Source organism: Artibeus jamaicensis, unplaced genomic scaffold (assembly GCF_021234435.1).
Source record: "Artibeus jamaicensis isolate MK-2021 breed Jamaican fruit bat unplaced genomic scaffold, CSHL_Jam_final scaffold_612, whole genome shotgun sequence".
NCBI classification, from domain to species: domain Eukaryota; kingdom Metazoa; phylum Chordata; class Mammalia; order Chiroptera; family Phyllostomidae; genus Artibeus; species Artibeus jamaicensis.
This window is the reverse complement of record NW_026522049.1, coordinates 3,409,506-3,433,481: the sequence shown is the minus strand read 5'-3', so window position 1 is coordinate 3,433,481 and position 23,976 is coordinate 3,409,506. Positions and strand designations below refer to the sequence as shown.

Sequence of the window (23,976 nt, the reverse complement as noted above, 5' to 3'; positions counted from 1 at the left end):
GAAATATGCTTTCGTGGAGCTGGGCGTGGAGGTGCCGGGTTTCTCCCTGTGCGAGGGGAGGAGGAGAGGGAACACGTTCCCCTGCAGAAAGGCTTCCACTCCAGAGTCAGCCGCAGGGGGGGCCACCCCCAGAGACACGAGGGCGCAGCAGTGAGCCCCAGTGTGGGGGCAGCCACACGAGACGGTTCGAGGAGAAAATGTAACCCAGACAACCGTCATTGTCTGCGGTCACTATTGCTCCGAAGGAGAGTAGGTGGTGAATGAATGTAAAGAACAATGATAAGTCATGTGCAGGAGGCCCCCAGGGGCAGCAGAAAGGGCAGTCCGTGTGCCCAGTCTGGGACCCCAGGAAGGAGAGCAGGGGGGCCGGAGGGGGGACTCGCCCCCCCTCGCAGGATCAAGGGGTCCTGAATCGCAGGGAATTCCATCTTTAACCGCTGCCTCTCATTGTCTCGTTGCCGCATCCATTCCATAAGCACCTGTCGCCGGCCAGTTGTGTACCAGGCGCCTGCCTGCCTGGGGGGAGGGTGCAGGTGCTCAGAGTCTCGGGGGCGCTCGGTGGGGGGGGGTTGTCCTGGGCCGGCACCACTGAAGTGAGCCTCCAGGACAAGAGGGTGGAAGATGAACGAAAGACAGAAGCTTTTCAGGCCCAAAGAGCATCTTCTTTGGGGCCACTGGAGGCGGAGGGGCCAGGGAGAGAGCCTAGTGGGCTTGATAAACCAACAGAGGCCAGGGAGGCAGCGGAGAGAGGGATGAGACCAGGGGAGCGAGGCGGAGTGTGGGAGGTCGGGGGGCTGGATCAGGCCGGACCCATAAGCCGTGGCAAGGAGGGTAGCTGTTACCACTCACTCAGCCGGCATTTCCTGGGCTCCTGACCCGAGCAAGGTGTGGAGGGGCACGGAGTCACCGAGCCTTCCCTCAAGGTGCCTGGATCTGGTGGCAGGCTCTGAACAGGTAGAAAGCGTTTTCATAAGCGCCGTGGCCACGGCGTGAACCCGAGGCCAGTGAAGCAAAGAGGGGCTGCCGTGTGTGAGAAGGCGGTGACATCGGAGCTGGGTTTTGAAGGATGAGCAGGAGTTTGACGGGCGGGAGAGAAAAGATGCTCCTGGCCGTGGAAACAGGGCGAGCAAAGCTTTTTTCATATCCCAAGATATGAAAAGCCTGGGGTGACGGGGGTGGGGGTGGGGAAATGCCGGCCCCCAGGGACGCAGTGGGCACTGCAAACAGAGGCCAGAGGGCCCGGGTCAGGGGAGAGCTCAAGGCGGCAGCCAGAGCTGAGGTTTCATTCCACATCCCACGGGCGGGCGGTGAGGAACCGGAGAGCAGGCCTGAGCAGGAGGGGGAGCTTTCTGGGCCGAGGCGTGTGGAGGGCTTGGTGGCAGAGAGGGACAGTGTCGCCGCCAGCCCGTGGGGTGTGGAGATGGCCCGGCCTGGGCCACAGTGGGGACTGTGGAGGGCGCCCCTCTCTGTGGTCTCCCAGCTGGGCCTGGCCTGCTGCCCAGAGCAGGGGTCTCTCACTATGGGGCGGTGACTTTGAAGACCAGAGGCCCTTTCGGACAGAGTCAGGGTTCCAGCCAGCTGGGCCCGTGGTCCAGGTCCAAAGCAAACAGGAAAAGCTGCAGTGGGCCAGGCAGGGCCTCTTTCTTTGTTTGGAGAAGGGATTAGGCCAAGTGGATTTACTGGTCTTTCCGAAGCAAAAGTGGGAGGGGGCTGCAGGCCCGGTCATGGGTTCGGGGAGATGCCCACCACTTGGGGGGCTGTGTGGGCCCGGGGACCAGCCTTCTGGGGTTCTGTCCAGACGGCCTTCCTTGGCAAATTCTGGCCCTGATGGAGGGGCCTGGGAACACACGTCACCTCACCCCTGGGTGTCGCCATGCCTTCGTCACCGTGACCAAGCTGCAGCCCTTACCCCCGGGTGCTTGGCTTTCCACTGGTGTCGCCTGACCATCAGCCCAGGACTGACGGGGGCGGCTGCCTGCCAGTCACTGCGGTGGGAAGTGCACACTGCCCAGGCCGGGGTCTTGAGGGCAGGCCTCTAGAGAGAGAAGGAGGGAAAGGCTGAGGGCTTGAGGGGCCACCTCCCTCTGAACGATGGGCACCCAGGGTCCCCTGAAGGCCCAGCACTCAGAGCCTGGCCCCTGCCAGCTAGGCAACGGGTGGGAGGCATTCACTCCTGCGGTTATACCTGAAAGAATTCACATCTGCGCCAGTTCACGGGCGTATTCACTGGCCAAGCCTCCAAGCAGACCTGGGGAGTGGGAGGCAGGTGAGTGAGGGCTGCAAGGAGCCCACAAGCTGATGGAACAGACCCATGGGAGTCCTCAGGTGCTTTTGGCTGTGAACTGACTCCGCCTGCCTGTGTGTCCTGAGACAAAGGGAGCAGACAGTTCCCCTGGGGCAGGAGTGGAGATGGGCTAGAAAGACTTTCATTCATTTATTTGTTTGACCTCGTGTGCCTTCACTCAGCAAGTACACGTTGAGCACCGACTGTGGCTGGGCATGCGCCCTGCCCTCCCGCGGCCTCCAGTCCGTGGGGGAAATAAGCAGGACTCGTATCATCAATCACACAGGTCGCACGGAAAATCCAGTGGGGTACAGGGCTTTGCGGAAGAGGTTGGTGGCGCCCATGGAGTTAATAGGGGCTTGACCTGGTCGGGGAGGTCAGGTGTCTTCTCAGAGAGAGACTTGCAGGATGAATTGGAAGTAGCCAAGGTGAGAAGGGAGGGACGGCCCAGGGGGAGGAAACAGCGTGTGCAAAGGTCCTGCGGCCAGGGGGTCAGGGGAAGGCCAGGTGGGCCGGGGAACAGAGGCAGGCTGATAGCACCCGAACTGGGGGTCCCTTTAGAAGATTTGGCCTGGATTCCAAGACCCAATGGAAGGTTTTAAGCAATGGTAGAAAATAATAATCCACCGTGTGGAGCCAGCCGAGAGGTTTGAGGGGCCCCAGTGGAAGTGGGGAGTTCATGAGGCTCCCTCAGTGCCCATGTAGACAATGAAAGTGTCTTTGACCAAGGACACGGTGAGGTCGGGGGTGGTGTGAGGGGGGCATTGGGTCGGGGGCGGGGAGGGTCAGGGGGTGTGGACGGGCCGGTACATGGGGAAGGTAATAACGCACATCGGTTCCCTCTGAGAACATATTTTATTGAGTATGATAGGTAGTATCGTCCTTTCCACCAAGGGCAGGAAAAGAAGTAGTGGGTGAGCTCCAAGTAAGAAAGGAGGGGTGATTTTGGGGGTTCTGCTAAACAAGAGAGGTAAAAGCTGTCATGAGGAGGAAAGAGGTCGCAGAAAGGTGAAGCTGCCTACCCAAGGTCATGGCTGGTCAAGAGGTTAGGCCTCCGCCAGCTTCCTCTCTTAAAAAGGCAGAAGAGCTTATTTCATTCTACTCGGGGAGCTGATGGAGGGGGGTGCGGAGTGGCGGGGGTGGTGCACCTGGGAGCCCGGCTTGCTCTGGAGGAATGCAGGCGAGGCTGCGGCAAGGCCCCCGGGGAGCCCGCACCTCCTTCCAGGTCCCCACCACAGCGGAGGGAGACCTGGCCTGTTCCTGACCCAGAAACCAGCTCCTCCCTTCTCTGAGTCTCCCACCTCTTGCCCCTGGGAAGTCCTTCCCTCACTCGAACCTGGGTCTTCCTGCTCCTGGCCCCACCATCTCGGCCTTCACACAGGGTGCCACCCGGCTGCCCCTCCCTGTAACGACCCTTTAGCCCTCAGGCGGCTGGGCGGGCGGGCGGGCGGGCTCCGGGGCCGCCAGCAGCATGTAACCAGACACTGTTTTCTTCTAGCAGGTGCACTGCTTCTGGGTGTCCTCACGGGAGCCTGGACAGAGCACGGCGCCCCTGCGCAGCACAGTGACCTTCGCCTCTCTGAACCCTGGTTAATCTTTGCCCAGTCTGAGGGCCGTGGGGCTCCTCCCCTGTGAGATATAAGCCCGGCCCCGGGCTGCCCGGTCTCCTGCCGGTCCTGAGCCTCCCGAGTGCTGCGCCCTCACCATGGCCAAGGGCTTCTACATTTCCAAGCCCGTCGGCATCCTGGGCATCATCCTGGGTGCGGGGGCCGTGGCCACCATCATCGCCCTGTCCGTGGTGTACTCCCAGGAGAAGAGCAGGAGCACCGAGAACCCTGTCACAACCCCCACCAGCCCCAGCACCACTGAGAGCACCACTGAGAGCACCACTGAGAGCACTACTGAGAGCACCACTGCGGCCACCACCTTGGACCCGGACAAGCCATGGAATCAGTACCGCCTCCCCCAGACGCTGGAGCCCGAGTCCTACAAGGTGAGGCTAAGGCCCTACCTCACCCCCAACCAGGACGGCCTGTACATCTTCGAGGGCTCCAGCACCGTCCGCTTCAAGTGCAAGGAGGCCACCGACGTCATCATCATCCACAGCAAGAAGCTCAACTACTCGAAGACCCCGGAGCAGCACATGGTGACCCTGCGGGGCGTGGGGGACGCCCCCGTGCCTGACATCGAGAAGACCGAGCTGGTCGAGGTCACGGAGTACCTGGTGGTGCACCTGAAGAGCCAGCTGCAGGCGGGCAGCCTGTACGAGATGGACACCCAGTTTGAGGGTGAGCTGTCGGACGACCTGGGCGGCTTCTACCGCAGCGAGTACACGGACGGCAACGAGAAGAAGTGAGTCGGGGCGGGCCGAGTCCCGGGGGCCGAGGGAGGGTTTGGCTGGAAGGCCTTTGAACCTTCTGGAGCCCTCGGCTGGCCCGTGGCTCCATCCACCTCTCGCGGGGAGCAGCTGCCCAGACAGCAAACCCTTTCCTGGAGGGCCTCCTTCCCCCACTTCGGGGAGCTGGGGGCACGTGAGGAAAGTGCCCCTGGTTTAGACAGGAAAACGGAGGCTCGGGGGAGACATTTGGTCTCCCTGACTGAACGGCGCTGGAGCCTGCCAGGACTTTGACCCCGAATCCAGAAGGAGCTCTGGTCTCCCGGAGTCGGCTGGCCGGTCGGGGCCCAGACGCTGCCCGGGCAAGGCAGGGACTAGGCCGGGCCAGCCTTCCACACCCCCTTCCCCCGCAAACCCAGCCACACCCTGAAGCCCCCCACCACGGGCACAGGAATTCTGCCAGCAAAGCCTCTAACGCTCTGGCTTGGGCAGGGTGCTGGCCACCACGCAGATGCAGTCTACAGACGCCCGGAAATCCTTCCCGTGCTTCGACGAGCCGTCCATGAAAGCCCAGTTCAACATCACCCTGGTCCACCCCAACAACCTCACGGCCCTGTCCAACATGCTGCCCCAAGGTGAGCCGGTCCGTCCCGGGGAAGCCAGCACCCCAAGGTTCCCGGGGCTGGGGTGCAGGGCAGGGGAGAGGGGGCCCGCCCTCACGCCTGCAGCCCGCTTCACGCCCAGGCCCCAGCGTCCCGTTGGCGGACGACCCCACCTGGAACGAGACGGAGTTCCACCCCACCCCCGTCATGTCCACGTACCTGCTGGCCTACATCGTGAGCGAGTTCACGTCTGTGCAGAGCGTGGAGGAGATGGCGCCCAACAGCAACGTCCTGGTACGAGGCTGGGCCCGCCTGTGCCCACCAAGACTGGTCTCGCCCTGGGTGGAGGGGGCTGTTCCTGCCTCTCTTTGTCCCCATCCCGGCCCCTGCATGGTCAGGCCACTGCGTTTGAGCCCGGGCTCGGAGTCCTCCGAGGCGAGTTCCCTGACCCTCAGTCTCTGCATCTGAAAAATGGGTTCCTTGTCATGAACGGGGTTCCCGACCCGTGGGTGCCAGGCAGACAGATGGTGGTTACGACCACTGCCCGTTACTCCTCAAAGGCCCCCCGCCAGGACGCCCGGCCCCTCAGGAACCCCCAGCCCTCCCTGCTGCGGCCCAGGCTGCCGGCTCGACCTCGTCCAGGCGCTGGGACCCGACAGGGGCCCTGACCCTCCTCTGTCCTCTCTGCAGATCCGGATCTGGGCTCGGCCGAGTGCCACCCAGGCAGGACACAGTGACTACGCCCTGAACGTGACCGGCCCCATCCTAAAGTTCTTCGCCGGTCATTATGCCACCGCCTACCCCCTGGAAAAGTCCGGTGAGTGAGCGGGTCAGGGGCCTTACGTGGAGTTTGGCGAGGGCAGTGGCGGGGAGGGCTCCGTGCCCAGAGGTCACCCCACCAACCGCCCGGCCTCCCCAGACCAGGTCGGTTTGCCTGACTTCAACGCCGGTGCCATGGAGAACTGGGGGCTGGTCACCTACCGGGAGAACTCCCTGCTGTTTGACCCCCAGTACTCCTCCAGTAGCAACAAGGAGCGGGTGGTCACTGTGATCGCCCACGAGCTGGCCCACCAGGTACCCCTCGGCATGGGTGGTACAGAAGGAGGTGCCTGCACAGGCCCCTGCAGCTGAGAAGGGACAAGGGCAATGAAGGTGGCGGCAGGGGGGGGGAGCTGTCACAATGCTGGAGTCACCTGCCTGGGACCTGGCACCCAATGGTGCTCCTGAAGGATGGCTCTGGGGATGGTGGGGGGCCGCAGGGCCAGAGGCACTGGCCGGCTGACCCCCCGCCCCCACAGTGGTTTGGGAACCTGGTGACAGTGGCCTGGTGGAACGACCTGTGGCTGAACGAGGGCTTTGCCTCCTACGTGGAGTACCTGGGTGCCGACTACGCCGAGCCCACCTGGAACCTGGTGAGCCAGCTGTGCCAGGGCCCTGGGATGGGGGAGCCGGGGTGGGGGTGGGGCAGAGCTGGGTCACCGCGCCCGGGACAGCCTACTAACGGCCGTTAGGGATTCGCAGAGAGACATGATCGTGCAGAATGAGGTGTACAGCGTGATGGCCGTGGACGCGCTGGCCTCCTCCCACCCGCTGACCACCCCTGCTGAGGAGGTCACCACGCCCGCCCAGATCAATGAGTTGTTCGACTCCATCTCCTACAGCAAGGTGCTGCCCCCAGTTGCAGAGACCTGGGTGGGGGAGGCTTCGGGAGGGCAGTGGGGACTCGGCCTGCAGGCTGGGAGCGCCTGGCCTGGCCTGGCCTGGCCTGCCGCGGCCACAGGGTCCTGCCGGCTGAGCACAGCTTTCTGAGCCCCCCCCCCCCCATTTCTCCACCCAGGGGGCCGCTGTCCTCAGGATGCTCTCCAGCTTCCTGACTGAGGACCTGTTCAAGACGGGCCTGGCGGTGAGTGCGCTTGGCCAGCCGGGCGTGGGGGTGGTGGTCTCCTCCAGCCCCTGCCCCGGGTCCCCAAGCCCAGCCCGCCACAGAGGTAGGGCCTGGGACACTGGCTCCGCCCTCACCATGGCCTGTCTTTCCACAGTCCTATCTCAGTGCCTTTGCCTACAAGAGTGCCACCTACCAGGACCTGTGGGTGCACCTGCAGGAGGTGGGTAACCGCCAGCCCCAGGAGCTGTTCCGTGGGGGTTCTGAGATGCTGGCAGCCCCCGGCGGTAGCGCCTGTGTAAGGGGATGTGCCCGGTGCCGCTGTCAGCCTGGGCAGGTCCTTTGGAGCCGAGGTTGGTCACATGCGAGATGGGCACAAGGATGGCCCCCGGAAGGCGGTTGTTTGAGAAACCCCAGCAGGCAGCCTGCCTCCCCCGTAGGGACCTCCGTGATGGGGGGTCTGCGAGTCCCCTCTTCTCAGCGCTGAGGAAATGGGCCCTCACGGCTCCCACGCCCAAGCCCGCCTCGGCCAGGGACTTTGGAGCCGGCCCTCCACCCTTCTTGGCAGTCCCGCCGCCCTGTGCCCGCCCGGCCCCGCCCAGGCGTGACTTTGCACCCCAGCACCCCCAGCACAAGCCGGGGCCCTCCCAACCGGCCCCACCCTGCATTCCTATCACCTTGCATCCCACAGCACCCCTGTCTCTTGGGCAGACCTTCTGTCCGTCCCCTCCCTCCCCCTCCCCCACCGCCTCTCCTGGACTAGGTCTGCCCGCTGGCTGCCATCTCCCATCTCCTCCTCACAGCTTCCCCCTCCCCCTCCTCAGCCCGACTGGGGTGACCCCTCCAGAGCCCCACGCCCCAGGCTTCCCTGCCAGCTGCTCCCCCACTGTTGCCATCATGTCCCTCCAGTCCCCGGGCGCCCAGGCTCCGAGGCCAGTCTGACCAGAGAGGGGAGACCCAGGGCTTTGTCACAGGTCACAGCTGGGCTCCCGTGTCCTCTTGGCCAACCTCCCACCCAGGTTCCCTCTGCCTCCAGCCTGGCCCACCTCCCCCATCTCCCTTTCCTCCCCAGTTGCCTCCGTCCCTCCCCTCCACCTCCACTGTCTGCCTTGCCCTGCCTCAGTTTCTCTCCTGTCCCGCAAGCTGAGCCCTTCTCCGTGCCAGACGCCCCTCCAACTTCATCCCTCCCTCCGGTTCCCTCTGCCCCTGAGCCCCCTCTTTCTGCAGCCCCCAGAGCTCCCCCCATCTCAGCCTGTACGCACCCTCTAACATGCTCTTCTGCCCGCTTTCTCGCCCTGATCTCGTTTTCATTTTCTCAGCCGTTAACGGGCATTGTTGGAGTTTTTTTTGTTATTACAAAACCAGTGCAGCCTTAGCTGGTGTGGCTCAGTGGACTGAGTGCCGGCCTGTGACCCAGAAGGTCACCAGTTCGCACCCCCGAAGCCCGTCCCCAGGCCCCCATCTGGGTGCTCGCACCTCTCCCCCTTGCCCTGACTGTGACCCTGGCTTCTCCTCACCTGGCCGTCCTCTTCCAGGCTGTGGACAATCAGACAAACATCACGCTGCCTCAAAACGTGAGCACCATCATGGACCGCTGGGTCTTGCAGATGGGCTTCCCCCTCATCACCGTGGACACCAGCACAGGGAACATCTCCCAGCAGTACTTCCTTCTGGACCCCGAGTCCGAGCCCACCCGCCCCTCACCATTCAAGTGAGCAGATGGTGTCCTGGGGCAGGCGTCCCGGCGAGGGTTCTGAGGGCCGGGCCTGCTGGGGCCCCAGCCCCGGGGGCTCTAGACAGGCTCTGCCTCCTGGGCCAGGAGGGTGGAGGCGCCTGGTGCTGGAGTCGGGCAAGAAGTGGGGGCCCGGGTGGGGCTGCTCGTGGCCAGCCGTCTTGCACTGCTTGACCTCGGGTCTCTTGTTGCAGCTACCAGTGGATTGTCCACATCTCGTCTCTGAAAGATGGCGTCCAGCAGCAGGACGTCTGGCTGGAGGAAGCCTCCAAAAGTAACCCCGCCCTACCCTCCTGGACAGCAGTCCCACCCCACACCCCCCAGATCCTGGCCCCTGTGCTGGGGCTGACGGCAGCCTCATTTCACTCCCCAAATCGAGCCGACGGCTTCGGTTGTAACCTCTGCCGCTGCTGCTGCCCAGCGGTGGGACCCTGGGCAAGTGACCATCCCTGTTTGGTCCTGACTTTTTCATCTATAAAATGGGGCCAAGAACAGTAGCTTCCCCCTGGGATTCTGTGAGGAGTAAAGGAGACAATCCACATGAAATATTTTAAACAGTGCCTGGCACTGGGCATGAGCAGCCCCACCCTGCCAGGCATGGAGGAAACCACGGTCCAGGCAAATTGTCCCCTGCCCGGGCCGAGGCTGCCGATGAAGGGAAGACAGGCAGTTAAACACTTTCCAGAGCTGTTCTGAGTGCTTTAGCAGAGGTGTGCATGACCTCTGGGCTGCTGGAAGGGCACAGGGGCCAGGAGCTGAGGGTAGGCGAGGTTGAACTTCATGGAGAGATCAAGGAAGACTTCCTGGAGGAGGTGACCTGAGTCTTAGAGGAACAGCAGCTTTTCTTTAGCGGTGGTAGAGAAAAGCATTCCGGGCAGAGGAAATAGCAGGTGTAAGGCGCAGAGGCAACAGCGAACATGGGGACTGAGTGGAGGTCCCTGCAGGGTGCGGGAAACCCAGCATCCTTGGCGCAGGTGGGAAGTGGGCAGACAGGTGCTTGGGTCTGACCTGCAGCTGTGGAAGGGTCCCCTCTGGCTGCCAGGAGACAGGACGGAAGGGTGAAAGATAGAGCAGGGGTGGGGGCACCAAGCACCAGGGACCCGATGGCCAGCGCCGGGGTGTGGACCGGAGGTCCGGCCATGAGAGAATGGAGACTGGTCCAGGCGCAGGCAGGCTGTGGGAAGCAGGCCGGGCACTGAGGTTTGACATGGCATGTGGCTTGTCTGAGGCTGCCAGAGGTGGGCCGGGCAGCCTGCTCGACACCCCATCTCCTCCCTTCCCTGGCATCGCCCCAGAGGCTTGTGGGCCAGCTGCGGCCGCCGCCAGGTTGCAGGAGGCTGCTCTTGCTGAGGCCTGGAGAGAGGAGGGTCCGGGGACAGCCTGGGGTCTCTGAGCAGCACCCCCCAGCTCTTGTCTCTTTCCCACAGTCGAGGAGCAGTTCAAAACCGAAACTGAGGACTGGGTCCTGCTGAACATCAACGTGACGGACTATTACCAGGTGAACTACGACGAAGACAACTGGAGGAAGATTCGGAGTCAGCTGCAGAGAAACCTGTCGGTGGGTGTCTGTCTGCCACCCGACCTGTCCCCTGCCCCAGGCCCAGCCCGAGGTCACACCCTGAGGTCACACCCTCTGTGGCCCCTTCTAGGTCATCCCTGTCATCAACCGGGCCCAGATCATCCACGATGCCTTCGACCTGGCCAGGTGAGCGTGCCCCCTCAGGCCCAGACTGGCCCTGCCAGGAGGGCCTGTGACTCAATCAAGCAGGTAGGTTTTCCAGAGGAAGAAGCAGCTGTTTGCTCCCGGAGCCAGGCCCAGCGCAGCAGGCTCCCTGGGCCCCGGGGGCGCCCAGCCCTCAGCCTCCATTTCCCAGATGAGGAGCCTGAGACTCCGGAGTTTGAGTGCCCTTCCCTGAGGCCAAGTGCCCCGCCCATGGTCCGCCCAACCCCTCAGTCACACTGCACTCCACAGCACCAAGCTTTTCCTGAAGGGTGTGTGCCAGGTCTCTGTGCTAGGTGCCAGGACATCTGGGAAGGACAAGACAGGCAACATGAAGTGCGGATGAACTGTTGTCACCCACAGATACGGGCATTTATGAACCCCATGTGCACAGACAGCCTGAGGAGGGGGAGGGAGAAAGACTGAGAGGGCCTGGAAAATCAGAGAAGAAATTGGCAGAGGAAAGAACACAAGCTTTTTTGTGTGTCCTTCTGAATCTAAGCTCTGTCTTTATGGGCTCTATGGCCTTAGGCAAGTCACTTTACTTCGAGCCTCAGTTTTCTCATCTGTGAAATGGGGGTAATAAGCAAAGGATTGTGATGGGAAGTGGGTGAGGGCCCGGCCGGGCTGGCCTTGTGTGTGGAGCCACCCTGCACCCATGTTCCGCAGCCCAGTGAACACTGGAGCTGGCTCAGCTGGGGCTCTGGGGCCTCAGGCTCCAGGAGGAGGCTGGGGTTCCAGAGAGGACTGGGCAGGGGTGCTTACTTGAGCCCCTCTGTTCGTCCCCAGTGCTGGCATTGTCAATGTCACCCTGGCGCTGAACAACACCCTCTTCCTGAGTGGAGAGACAGAATACCTGCCCTGGGAGGCCGCCCTGAGCAGCCTGAACTACTTCAAGCTCATGCTGGACCGCTCCACGGCCTATGCCCCCATGCAGGTGCGGAGGGGCGTGGCCGGGAAGGCGCCAGGGCGGGTGGTGCGGAGTTGCGGCCGCTGCTTTAGGCCGGCACCGTTAGGAAGTTGGTGGAGATTACTCCTGCCTGCGGTGGCGAGAGCCTCCAGGCTGCCCCCCACGCCGGGCCCTTTGCTAGCACGGGCTCGGCAGAGCGGTGAGAACAGGAGGGATGGGGAGGTGAGCCAGGTGAGAAGGGCAAGGGAAGGACCCGGACTTCCCGCAGAGCGTGTGGTTCTGGAAGTCAGCACTTTCAGAAAAAGCCACTGTGCTGGGGGGCAGGATACCTGTCCTCGCCCAGGTACATGCCTGTGAGGACCCTCCGTGGCCCCGGTGACCCCAATGTGAGTTGAGTATGCCCGTACCTGTGTAGCCCACCTGCCTGCAAGGCAGAAGGGGGAGATGCAGGTATGCACCGCCTTAAATGGGGGGGGGGGGCTCAGATTCCCACCAGGGAGACCAGCAGAGAGCGCTGCACCTGCAGGGTCCAGGGGTTGATAATAAAGGACCAGAGAACCCGAAACACTTGAGTGTCCCCAGTCAGGGTTCGGTGACTGGATATCCATTTGATGGGATGTTACGTCGCCAATACATCCCACTTGAAGAGATCTTCTTTTTTTTAATTAAACACGTTTCACACGATGAAGTTCCTATTATGATAAATGAGGTGTTTATGGTAGATGAGGTTTTACCTCATTGTAGCTCATTAACCTGCCTGCCTTGGACTCAGCTCATCTTGTGAATGTGGTTCCATCACCCTCTTGGGTCAGCGCCGTAGGCAGCCTTTACATCGTTGCAATTACTCACTGAACCCCGCAGAGGGCGCCCATGTGTATTTCCTTTTTTTCTCCTTCTTATGTAAATGCATCAGATAATATGGCCGTTTGGCTCCAGTCCCCCGAGCCACCCCTGCTTTCTTCTAGAACCCTACTCAGCTCTCCTGCTGGGAGGTCTCTGAGCCCCCGGGGAGGGGGGGTTCCTTAAGTTTTCTGTCTCTCTGGGCAAGGGGTGAAAGGGCAGATGGAGTGCACCTTCCAGAAGAGGTGGATATTCTGGGGTAGATTGTCTGAAATGCCCATTCCACCCTCACACCGGAATGAAAGCTCACCTGGGTCTACGAGTTTCTAGGTTGGAAGTTATTCCTCCAAAGTGTCCGATCTCGCTGCACTGACGTTTCATCTCTGATGAGAAACTCAGAGCCGTTCTGTTTTCCGGGTCTCTGAACAAGGCCAGTTTCCCTTCAGGAAGCGGGTGGCGGGCTCTTTCCTCAGTCCCGGAGCGCCTTTCTCATCCATCTGCTTTTCGGTCTGGACACGCTTACATTGCTCCTTTAAACGTTCTTCCTCTACTTTTTCCTTTTTCTTTTTTTGGATTGGTCCTCCCGTTTTCTTCCTCTCCCCTTTTCTAGCGTGTTGGCTTTTTGTTCTGCCCCCCGGGGTCTGCCCATCGCTCTCCTCTGTAGGTTGCGTTCATTGCTTCTGTCATATCTGTGAACTTCCGAGGGATGTTCCTGGCCCCAGCATCTCTGAACTCTTGCCAGATACTCATCACAGGCTTTTCTGAAGTTTTGTGTGTGTGTTTTAATTTTTTTTAATACTTAAGTTTTTTTAATGCTTTAAAAAATGTAAATTCGAGAGAGAGGGGTAAAGAAAGAAGAAAGAAAGAAAAGAAAGGAAGGGAAGGGAAGGAAGGAAGGAAGGAAGGAAGGAAGGAAGGAAGGAAGGAAGGAAGGAAGGAAGGAAGGAAGGAAGGAAGGAAGAAAAGATTTGTTGTTCTCCTTATTTATTGCCTGACTAGAGACCAAACCGGCAACCTTGGCATATGAGGATGATACTCTAACCAACCGAGCTACCCAGCTGGGGCCTGCAAAGAATTTTGATAACATGGGGTGGGGCTTACTGTACAATGCTGGGTAAAAAGGTACAGTGTGCAGAATCCTGGCACCTTAGGTAGAAAAGGAAAACAGGAGGAGGAAACGCACCAATCCAGCGATCATCCTTTAAGGGGCGGTGACACTCGGTGGGTTGGCTCGGCCCCGCCCCCGAGCGCTGTCTGAGCCCCGCCCCCGAGCGCTGTGCGAAGGCTTTTTGGCCATCCGCCGCCCTGTGCGTCCTGTGCACCCACCTCAGGCTCCTTGAGGCTCCAGCCGGGTCAGGCTCGTGTCTCCACTTCTAAGCTATTCATGTTTTCTGTTCCTCAGAACTACCTGAGGAATCAGGTCACGCCCCTCTTCGAATACTTTAGAAACATCACCGAAGACTGGAGTCAGCGCCCAGAAAAACTGATGGACCAGTGAGTACGACCTCCTCTGGGTCTGGAAGTCACGGGGGGCCCAGCCACCGTGACCTGGGGAGGCCAGAGCAGCACCCGGGCAGTGTCCCCCTCTGGCTCTCCCGGCTCCTGGCAGGACCAGGACCACCAGGCAGGGAGCTCCGTGCCTGGGAGCAGGAGGCCTGGCCGGAGTCTCTGTGTGGGGGCTGTGGGTCCATCTGGCCTCTTGGCACAAAGGACCAAACTGAAACTCTGAGGTCCCCTCCCCGACCCGGTTGTTGAGATTCTGGGTGTGGGAGCTGGGACTGGACCCTGTGCCAGCCCCTGCGGGCCCCTGGCTGTCCAAGGCACAGAGCCAAGGGAGACCCAGAGGACAGGGTGGCCTGCAGTCGTGGGTCAGCTGGAGAGTCTGGGCCCGGCAGCTGACCCAGCGCCCTCCCGGGGCAGGTACAACGAGGTGAACGCCATCAGCACCGCCTGCTCCAATGGGCTCCCTGCATGCCAGAGCCTGGTGTCTCAACTTTTCCAACAGTGGATGAACGACCCCGAGAATAACCCGTGAGTGTCCCCGGCTCCTCCCCAGCCTTCCTTCATCCCTCAAGCCCACAGCTCTGTCCTCACCGGGCCCTGATCCCACCCTACATGCTGCTGCTCCACTGCTAACTGCCCCCCCCAACCCCACACCAGAATCCACCCCAACCTGCGGACCACTGTCTACTGCAACGCTATCGCCCTGGGTGGTGAGGAGGAGTGGAACTTCGCCTGGGAGCAGTTCCAAAAAGCCACGCTAGTAAATGAAGCCGACAAGCTTCGAGCGGCCCTGGCCTGCACCAAGCAGGTCTGGATCCTGGACAGGTGAGGACGGGCCGGCAGGGTGGGACGAGTGCCCCTGGTGCAACCGGGATGCCAAGGTGGGCGAGAAAGAGCCAGTCTCACCCGTGCCTCTACTCTCTCATTCACGGGGTTTTCACAAGCCGAGCAGTGGGGCGGGGTGCTCCCATTTTACAGCTGAGAACACCGAGGCTTAGAGAAGCACAGCAACTTGCCCAAGAGCCAGAAGCTTCAATGAGTGGTAGAGTGCAGATTCGAATCCAGGTCTGGGCTCATGTCCTGTGCTTTGAACTGCCATGGCGTCTCAGCCTTTACTTGACAATGGCTCACTTTCCCTCTCTCTCTGAAGGGCGGTGGCCCCCCGGGACCTCAGTCCTTCTGCAGGTCCAGCTGGGTGCCCCCCGAGCCTTTGATGAGGGCTCCTGGCTCTAACTGGGTGCCTCATACACGATCTCCTGGACCCCAATAATGAAGGGCCATCCTTAGTGTCAAAGACAGTAGTGGCCACCCTACCTGGTGCGGGGCTTGGGGCTCTGGTCCTCCTTCCTCTCTTCCTTCACCATCAGATGGTTGTCACATGCCAGGGCCGTGTCAGGCATGACACGTGGCATAGCCAGTGACCCCGCTTAGGGCACTCAGTGTCCCATCCGCAAGTGGGAGACAGGACCACAGGGTCTTCAGCCCTCAGCATGCCAAAGGGCTGTCCAAGCTAGCAGGAGCTGATCAGGGGGCGAGGTGGGGGGGGAACCCTCTGCCAACTGGGCTTCTCTGTTGGATCATCGGACTGTGGCCCAAGCAGGTGGTCACCAGCAAGCATCCTGCCCCCACAGGTACCTGCGTTACACCCTGAACTCCACCCTCATCCGGAAGCAGGACGCCACCTCCACCATCAACAGCATCGCCAGCAACGTCATCGGGCAAACTCTGGCCTGGAATTTTGTCCAGGCGAACTGGAAGAAGCTCTTTGAGGAGTGAGTCCTCTGAGGACATGCCTGGGGTGGCCTGAGAGGGGTCTCTGTGCCCAGAACAGCGCAGCGTTGGGAGAGGTGGGAGGGGACCTGCATGGCCGGGGCGGGGGGGGGGGGAGGCGCAGGAATGAAGAGACCAGGTGGGGGATGGGCTACCCCTTCTCCCACTTGGAGGAAAGGAAAAGTCTGACTGTGGGAGTGATCTCTGGGGAGACGGAAGCAAGGACACTGCGGTGAAACCTGTGTTCCAGTCTCCGTTGGTGCGTCTTGTCATCTCATCTACAAGATGGACCAATCACAGGGCGGTTGTGATACGAGATGGGCCAATCACAGGGCGGTTGTGAGGCGTGTGCTTTAGTTCCCACCGTCCTCACTGCTCACTTCTCCTCTGGCCCTGCAGCTACGGTGGAGGCTCCTTCTCTTTCTCCAGAGTCATCCTGGCGATCACTCAGCGATTCTCCACTGAGGAGGAACTGCAGCTGGTAAGGAGCCCCGGACCCTGGGGTCACCCCCAATCTAAGGGGGTGGCCGCCTTTCAGTTCCCACCGAGTGCCCTCCCAGGGAGCGTGGGCTCAGAGGAAGCTGGGTGTCCATTCGGTCAGAAAAGTTTGCCTTGGAATTCTTGTACACGCAAAAGGGTAACGTTAGGAACCTCTATGCACCCATCACCCAGACTGAACAGTTACCCACGCCTTCCGGACACTTTTTGGGGGTTGGGTAATTTTCAGGCAAATCACTGCTATTATATAATGCCACTTCCAATTACTTTCATCCTATCTAAAACACAGGCATTTTTAAAACATGATTTCACTGTCATTAGCAAACTTAAGAAAATTAATAGTCATCTTATAGCCAGCCTGTTCTCAGATTCTAAGTTATGTTCTTTTTTAAATTCTTTTTCCCATGGATATGTTATGTTTGAATCAGAAGCCAACGCAAACTCATTGATTTAGGTTGATTTGCCTTTCTTTTTTCGATTTGAGATAGAGTTCATGTCTCATAAAATTCACCATGTGAAGTGGCTTTTAGTATATTCGCAAGGTTGGGCCGCCATCGCCATGGAATTCTAGAACAATTTCGTCACACCCGAAAGGAACCTCCCTGTTCCCTGTTTCCCAGCCCCAGGCAACGAACCTACTTTCTGTCTCCATCAGTTTGCATACCTCATACAATTGGCTGATAATCGGTGTCTGGCTTCCTTCACTTAGCATAATGTTTTCAAGGCCCATCCATGTTGTCGCACATATCATTCCTTCCTTTGAAACATGAGTTTGTCGTTCCCCTCATTGATGCACTCACTGGTTGTTTCTTGTATGTGCCCTGACCGGGGATCAAACCTGCAACCTTGGGCATAGCGAGGCCGCTCCCACCAGCCGAGCTGCCCAGCGAGGGCCAGTGGTGTCCTTTTTTTTTCAATTTTAACTAAATCTTTATTGTATTTTTTCCATTGCCATTTAGTCCCCTTTTCTGCTTTTGTTGCTGCTGTGGCTTGTGTTTCAGGGGCCCCATCTAAGAAACTGTGGCCTCATTCAAAGTCACAGAGGTTGACACCTGGGTGTGTACTAAGTGACTTTTCATTTTCGGTCTTACTTTGAGGACTTTGGTCGCTGTTCACTTAAATTTTGTGTGTGGTGTCAGGCGGGGGTCCGAGTTGTCCCAGTGCCGTTTGCCGAGAAGACCGTTCTTTCCCCCCATCAAACAGCCTTGGCACCCTCGTTGCAAACCCACCGACTCTCAGTTCTTTTTCATGGATCGACCGGACTCTCGCTTCTGCGTCATCAGTCTGTCTGTCCATCCACATGCCAACATCACTCTGTCTTGGTTACTGCAGCTTTGTAGTCGGTTTGGGAATCAGGAACATGAGTCCTCCAACTTGGTCCTTTTTCAAGACTGTTTGGCTCTTCCGGGTCCCTTTACTTTCTTTATGAATTTTAGGGTTGCATGGCACTCTCTGCAAAAGGGGGGGCATTGGTGCTTTGATATGGATTGTGTGTAATCTATAGATCAGTTTGGGGACTACTGCCACGCTGACACCTTCCAGTCTCTTGACACAAATTTATTTGGGTCTTTTTTTCTTGTACTTAGGTCTCCTTCATTTTTTAAAAAGATTTTATTTATTTTTAGAGAGAAGGGAAGGGGAGGGGAATGAGAGGGAGTGAAACATCAATGTGTGGTTGCCTCTCACGCACCTCCTACTGGGGACCTGGCCTGCAACCCAGGCATGTGCCCTGACTGGGAATCGAACCAGAGACCCTTTGGATCACAAGCTAGCGCCCAATCCACTGAGCCATACCAGCCAGGGCGCTTCTTTATTTCTTTTAGCAATGATTAGTTTTCACATAGCAGTCTCATACTTCTCTTGTCAAAGTTATTCCCGAGTATTTTATTCTTTTTGATGCTGCTGTAAATGAAGCTATTCTCTGAATTTTATGTTAGGATTTTTCATTGCTAGTGTGCAGACATACAATTGGTTTTTACACACTGCTCGTTGTCCTGCAACCTTGCTGAACTCATGAATTTGAATAAGATTTTTTTATAGATTTCCTAGGGTTTTCTATATGCAAATCATGTCATCGGCAAGTAGAAATAGTTTTACTTCTTTCTTGTCTAATTGCCTTAGTTCCAGCCTCTAGTACTAATACACCTTTTAATCTGTAAAATCTCCTTTAAAAAAACACCATTTATTTGTTGAAACAACTGGGTCATTTGCATTATGGTATGGAAATGGCCACGTGTGGGGTGTGGCTGGTTGTTCCCTGTGGTTCATGTCTGATTTGTCCCTCTGTCCCTCCCTTGATTGGGTTGAGACCGTAACTGAGTTAAATACTGCAAGTCAGCTCCGTGCAGAACCACACTCTGAGGGCTCACTACGCCGAGCAGCCAGGTTTAAACCTGGAGTCGCGGTCATCTTTGAGCTCTGCACTAGATCCGGACTTGGCCCCGGGGGCGAGGAGGGGAATCGCTGTCGTAGAGAACAGGCTGCGGTCCCCAGAATTCGGGCCCCCCCGCTGGAGTGGGGGGACACAGGCTGGGGCTCCCCTCCCCAGCCTGGGCTGAGAGTCTTCCTTCCTCTTCCTGGCAGCTGGAGCAGTTCAAGGCGGACAACGCGGACACAGGCTTCGGCACAGCCACGCGGGCTCTGGAGCAAGCCCTGGAGAAGACCAAAGCCAACATCAAGTGGGTGAAGGAGAACAAGGCCGTGGTGCAGCAATGGTTCACAGACAACAGCTAGTGGCCCCCGGTCCAGGCAGTCGCCTGGTCTGCACGGGAGAGGCCCACTCATGCCTCTGTCCCAGTAGCCCTCTGCGGGGCCCTCCACTCCTGAACGAAGCCGTAGGCCACGTTCTCCCCACTCTGTGCGTGATGCCAACCCAGCTCCCGATGGCCAGACCGTCCAAGCACCTCCCAGCCCCTGCCCCTCGTGCCGACAGCACTTGGGGCCCTGGGGCTGACCTCAGGGAAGCCCTCGGTGGACTACGGATGGCCTTGGGGAGCTGCCCTACACCCTCTCCTGCTTCCCCATGACGACCCTGAACCTGGGGACTCAACAGGGCACCAAATCTGTATATTTTTTCAAAGAGAAAATGTAGATAAAGGATTTCTATAGGAGCTTCCAGGCTCATCACCAAACCAGAGCAGGCATGCATCTGACCGCAGCTGGGGAGCTGGGCTGGAGGGAAGCGGGGAGTCTGGGCACACTGTGGGCTCTGGGGGGCCCCCCCCCAGGGAGCAACGGGTGAGAGGGGCCCCCCCGCCGGTCCTTCCTGCAGAACGCCTGCGTGTGCCATCTGCCCAAACCCTTGTTCGTTTTGCCTGCCTTCCCGAGGCAGGCCTGAGACGCTGGGTGCCACCCTGCCACCGCCCCGAGCCCCATGGTGGGTGGAAGTGATGTCCGTTTGCAACCCAGCTGTTTTCAAGAGCAGCATCCTGAAAAAGGCAGGGGCCTCCCTGATCACCGTGGGGAGGGGACCGCCTGGGACCCACAGGCTCCATGGCCCATGTTGGACTTACTGGGAATTTCCTGGCAGACACCAGGCGGTAGGAACCGCCCCTGGGCCCAAGCTAAGCGCTGGGCTGGTGGGACGGAGGGGGCTGGGCCACTGGCTGAGGGTCTGCAGGGCTCTAGCTGCTGGGGCCCGGAGTCCTGAGGCCTGGCTTCAGGTCATGGCTCAGCCACTGTTTCCTGGACAAGTGACCGAAACCCCTGGGCTCTGGTGTCATCACCTGCATGGTGGGGATGCTCGATTCTAGGGTTGGTGAGGGAAAGGAAGGAGTCACATCCTACCACTTGGCTGGCAAGTAAGAAGAGCTGCCTGTCACTATGGTCCCATGTCTGGCTTCAAGGCCCCACTGGCCCCTTCCCCTCACTGCCTGTCCCCTCTGGGAGGAAGGCTCCCCCTGTTCTCCACGGGGGTCTGCACTTCAAAGGGTGGGGCGGAGCCAGCCAGGGTGGGGCAGGGTCCCTCCACCAATCAGGTCCCCTCTGGGCCCGTCCTTCCTGTCGCCAGTGCCCAGCAGCAGCCCAGCAGCAGCGGCTGGCACTTGACCAGAGCATAGGGCCCCTCAGGTGGTCCCCACTGGGGGAGGGGTCAGCCCTGCCATCCAGTGTCCCCAGGGAGAAGAGCCAGCCAGGACTCCAGTCTCTGTGCCCGGCACTGAGCTCAATGTCTATGCGCATGTCTCCTGGGTTCTCAGCACCCCAGGAGATACGGACAGCCTTTATCTAGGCTTTGCTGATAAGGAAACTCCAGCTCTGGAAAGGAGGATTAGGTCAGAACTTGGCAGAGCTGGGAGGAGACCGGAGTCCTGCTGTCCTGCCTCTGCAAGAGCAGGGCCCGTCTCCATGTGGACCAGGGACAGGGTCTGTGACAACCAGAGGTTGCATGCTCAGGCTGACAGCTTGCAGCCCTAGCTCTCAGGAGGTCTGGGCACCTGGGCGAAGCCAGCTCCCAGGCTTCAGCAAGGACATGCAGAGCGCCATACCTGCCTGCAGAACCGGGCTCAAGGCCACACTCGGAGTAGGGGCCCACCTGCTCACTCCCGTCCAGCCCCAGGACACAGGGGAAGGCAGGATCTAAGGGCCAGCAAGCAGCAGCCCGGTGCAGTGCCCCCTCCCACCTCCCCAGCCTTCAGGAGGCTCCCCAGGAGGCATGCCCTCTACACGCCACTAAAAAGCCTAGATGAGGCGCTTAGCAAACATCCAGACTCAGAGGATGACTGGGGGCCCTGGGAAGGTGGGAGCAGATCGGTCACCCCAGTCCAGGCACAAGTGCCGGTTCCTCTCCCCTGCCAGTCAGTGAGCAGAGGTTCAGCCAGCGGCAGCACGCCTGGGACGCAGCCACGCACTGAATGGACGGGGGCAAGGGGCCACTCCCGAGAGGCAGAGCTGAGCCTTCCCTCCCAGAGGATGAGGATGGGGCTGGTGGTTAGTCCCGTTCCCCTGGGGCCTGCTCCCCTGAGTGCAGTAGTATCTGGGATGAATCTCCGGCCACCTCCTAGAGGAACGCCTCTTGAGGGGACCTGGGAGAACAATGCTGCCCTAGTCCACTGCCTGGAGTTCTTATAGGAAGAAGAGGCAAAGACACACACACACACATGCACACATACACGCACACATACACATACACACCCAAGGAGTGACCACGTGAGAACACAGTGAGAACGTGGCCATCTGCAAACCAAGGAGATGGGCCTCAAAGAAACCAAACCTGCTGATACCTGATGTTGAACTTCTAGCCTCCAGAACTGTGAGAAAACACATTTCTGTTGTGAAGCCGCCCAATCTGTGGTCTTCTGTTAGGGCAGTCCAGGCAACCAAACACGCTGGCTTAGTTAGTACCTGGGGCCACTCACAGGCATCCTTAGAAAACAATTTCAGGCCATTGTGAAGAAGCCCTGTGGGTCAGCAGGAATGCACCCAAAAGGATGGAAAGGGGCGACAGGATTGGGTGCGTGAGGCAAGTGCAGGGGTCCAAGAGTCAGCCCTGCAGGCCACTGTGCGCAGCAGGCCAGGTGGAGACCCGGCACCACACATAGGATCAGACTGGCAAGGGAGGGCCCGCATCCACCTTGACAGGGCACAATCTGTTCCCCGCAGGATGGGGACATTTTTCCTTCCCCAGGGGCCATAAGAACTCCAGTTGATAGAAGAAAAACAGACCAAAGCAAACTTTTGTTGTTTTTTTTTTAAGAAGCAAAATCAAAGCATATAGACTTCTGCCCTTCCCCTACTCCCCCAACTCATCCCCCCATTAGTCCCAGCTGCCAACTTGGCTCTTCAGAGCACACTGGCTGTTCTGGAGGGGGTCCAGGAGTGGGGGGGCCTGCCAGCCCCAACTCCAGCCAGGGATGCCTCCAACTGCCAGTTTCGAACACTGCCTGCATGAAAGACATCTCTTGGGAAAGGGGCCCTTAGCTACGGGGAAGCCTGAAAATCACTGATGTCCCAAATGATGAGGGCACCCACACTACAGGCCTGATTCCTCACTGAGAAGGGGACAGGCAAGGCCCTTAGTAGAAGATGCTCAGGTGGCCCCCCTCCAAATCTTCTTGCCAAAGTTCAGGGCAGCCACTGAACTGCGGGCCTGAGCTCTGGAGAGGGGTTTCATCGCTGAACTGGAAGGCGGGGCCTGGTCCCCGGTCCTCAGAGCTGGGCAGCACCTCTGCACTGTGGCTCCAGCATCCCCACTGGGCCTGAGGCTGGAGTCCCTGGCATGCTGGGCCCGGCAGGAGGGACGGGGTTTCTGGCAACAGATAGGGCTCCGGAGACACAGGAACACCCTGTGCAAGACAGACAAGAGCAGTGACTCCATGGACAGTGTCAAGAACGGTGCTGGCAACACAGTAAACATTCAATACATTTTGTTTATTAACATACTACTTTATGGACCATGAGTCATTCTTGGGCTTCAGGCATAACTGAAGCTTGAAGGAGCAAATGTCACCAGCTCAAAAGCCATTGCTCTGGAAGTCCCCAACCTTGGGGCCATGAGGCTTCCCGCCCTCCTCCCGGCCCTTTTTGGAGCACTTGGACCCTGGCCTCTGCCACCTCCAGAGGCCAGGGTGGAAGGGGCAAGTCTGAGGGTGCCTCCCTCATCCACAGGGGGTGATGACTTCTAGGTAGTGGTGAGGGCCTTACCTGTCCAGGGCCCCACCTCTTTCCCCACGGAAGTCAGCGCCCTCTCCACCCCCAACCAGGGCTGGATTAGATCGTGGGGATCTACAAAAATACGGAATCGTCTGCTGACTAGAGCCTACCCACCGCGTCCCTTTTCAAGGGATGCCTGGGGGACGGTACCTGGTACATTGCAGCGGAAGGCTCCGGGTCAGCAGGGGACGGCGCCCAGGACGTGGCCTGGGTCCCCGGCTCTGGGGGTGTCTGCGTTCCGGAACCCACGGGGGTCGACGTCCAAAGGGCAGCGTCGGGGACATTTCCTTGGGACTCTTGAGGAAGCGACTGCAACCCGGGGCAGTAAGGGGGTGAGACCCAGGGACCCACGTCGGGGACCCTGCTTCTCAAGTGTTCGGGCACCGCTGGGGCTCCGGGACAGACGGGGGGAGACCCCCAAGACCCGACGACGGGGGCAGCGGAGCCCAGATCCGGCCGGGGCGCCTGTGCAGGGCCGCCGTCGGGGCAGAGCGGGCAGCCCCGAGGGAGCGCCGCGTCGCTGTGGCGCCGGCGCCGCAGGCTCTCCTCGCTGAGGCCCAGCACGGCCGACAGGTGGCCGATGTAGCGGATGGCCAGGCGCAGCGTCTCGATCTTGGTCAGGCTCTGGCCGGCGGGCGCCACGGACGGCGGCAGGAAGCGGCGCAGCTCGTGCAGGGCGCGGGCGAGCGTGCGCATGCGCAGCTTCTCGCGCTCGCTGGCGCTCTGCCGCTGCCCGACAGCTGGTCCCGACCGCGAGCGTCCCGGCGCCGTCTGGGCGGCCTCTGGCGCGGGAGCGCCGCGGACCGGAGGTGCGGCCTGCGAGGGGCCGCGGACGCTGTCGCAGGGGCACGAGCCCGACGAATCCGAGGAGGAGGCCGGGGACGTGGAGTCCGATTGTCCGGCCCAGCCCCAGCCCTGGGGTAAGATCCAGTGGTCGAGGGTGCAGAGACCAGGGGACTGGGCCATGGCCGGGCCACAGGCTCGGGGATGCTGGACCGGCCGCCTCCGGACCTGAGCTTTTATCTGGACCAAAGGTGCGAGGTGGCCCCCCGCCAGGTTACAGAGAGGTGTCAAAACCCACAGAGCCCAGGGAAGGTCTGGGCAGGGGGGCCCTGGGAAAGAGGGCCCATTTGCGGAGGTGTGGATTCTGACTCCTCGGGGGCTCTAATGGAGGCCCCTGCAGCCCGGGAAGTGTGGGAGGGACAATTCGCATCTGGATGGAGCTGCTAAGCTTCTCACCAGGTACCCACCC

General features: G+C 59.8%; 2 protein-coding genes across 2 annotated transcripts; one reads left to right on the top strand and one right to left on the bottom strand.

Moving 5' to 3' along the window:
• Positions 1–3,802: 3,802 nt before the first annotated feature.
• Positions 3,803–19,186, top strand: ANPEP (alanyl aminopeptidase, membrane). The gene is made up of 20 exons (XM_037145016.2): positions 3,803–4,636; positions 5,112–5,254; positions 5,364–5,515; positions 5,912–6,038; positions 6,141–6,295; positions 6,520–6,633; positions 6,743–6,886; positions 7,059–7,124; positions 7,261–7,326; positions 8,639–8,814; positions 9,030–9,109; positions 10,263–10,393; positions 10,485–10,540; positions 11,345–11,492; positions 13,708–13,799; positions 14,226–14,336; positions 14,466–14,633; positions 15,440–15,580; positions 15,978–16,059; positions 18,660–19,186. Exons 1-20 carry the CDS (start codon positions 3,990–3,992, stop codon positions 18,807–18,809), a joined length of 2,949 nt encoding a protein of 982 aa, XP_037000911.2. The 5' UTR covers positions 3,803–3,989; the 3' UTR covers positions 18,810–19,186.
• A 2,613-nt stretch (positions 19,187–21,799) lies between these two features.
• On the bottom strand, positions 21,800–23,690 carry MESP2 (mesoderm posterior bHLH transcription factor 2). Its single transcript, XM_037145099.2, has 2 exons — positions 22,875–23,690; positions 21,800–22,357 (listed from the first exon to the last, which is right to left on the bottom strand). The coding sequence occupies exons 1-2, from the start codon at positions 23,688–23,690 to the stop codon at positions 22,088–22,090; spliced, it is 1,086 nt and encodes a 361-aa protein (XP_037000994.2). The 3' UTR covers positions 21,800–22,087.
• Between the last annotated feature and the right edge of the window lie 286 nt (positions 23,691–23,976).

Excerpts from the sequence above, each read along its gene's own strand:
- ANPEP (XM_037145016.2), top strand. The coding sequence starts at position 3,990 with ATGGCCAAGGGCTTCTACATTTCCAAGCCCGTCGGCATCCTGGGCATC. Across the intron at positions 7,125-7,260 it reads TGTTCAAGACGGGCCTGGCG|TCCTATCTCAGTGCCTTTGC; the intron begins GTGAGTGCGCTT and ends GTCTTTCCACAG. Across the intron at positions 7,327-8,638 it reads TGTGGGTGCACCTGCAGGAG|GCTGTGGACAATCAGACAAA; the intron begins GTGGGTAACCGC and ends GTCCTCTTCCAG.
- MESP2 (XM_037145099.2), bottom strand. The coding sequence starts at position 23,690 with ATGGCCCAGTCCCCTGGTCTCTGCACCCTCGACCACTGGATCTTACCC. Across the intron at positions 22,358-22,874 it reads CTTCCGCTGCAATGTACCAG|GGTGTTCCTGTGTCTCCGGA; the intron begins GTACCGTCCCCC and ends TGTCTTGCACAG.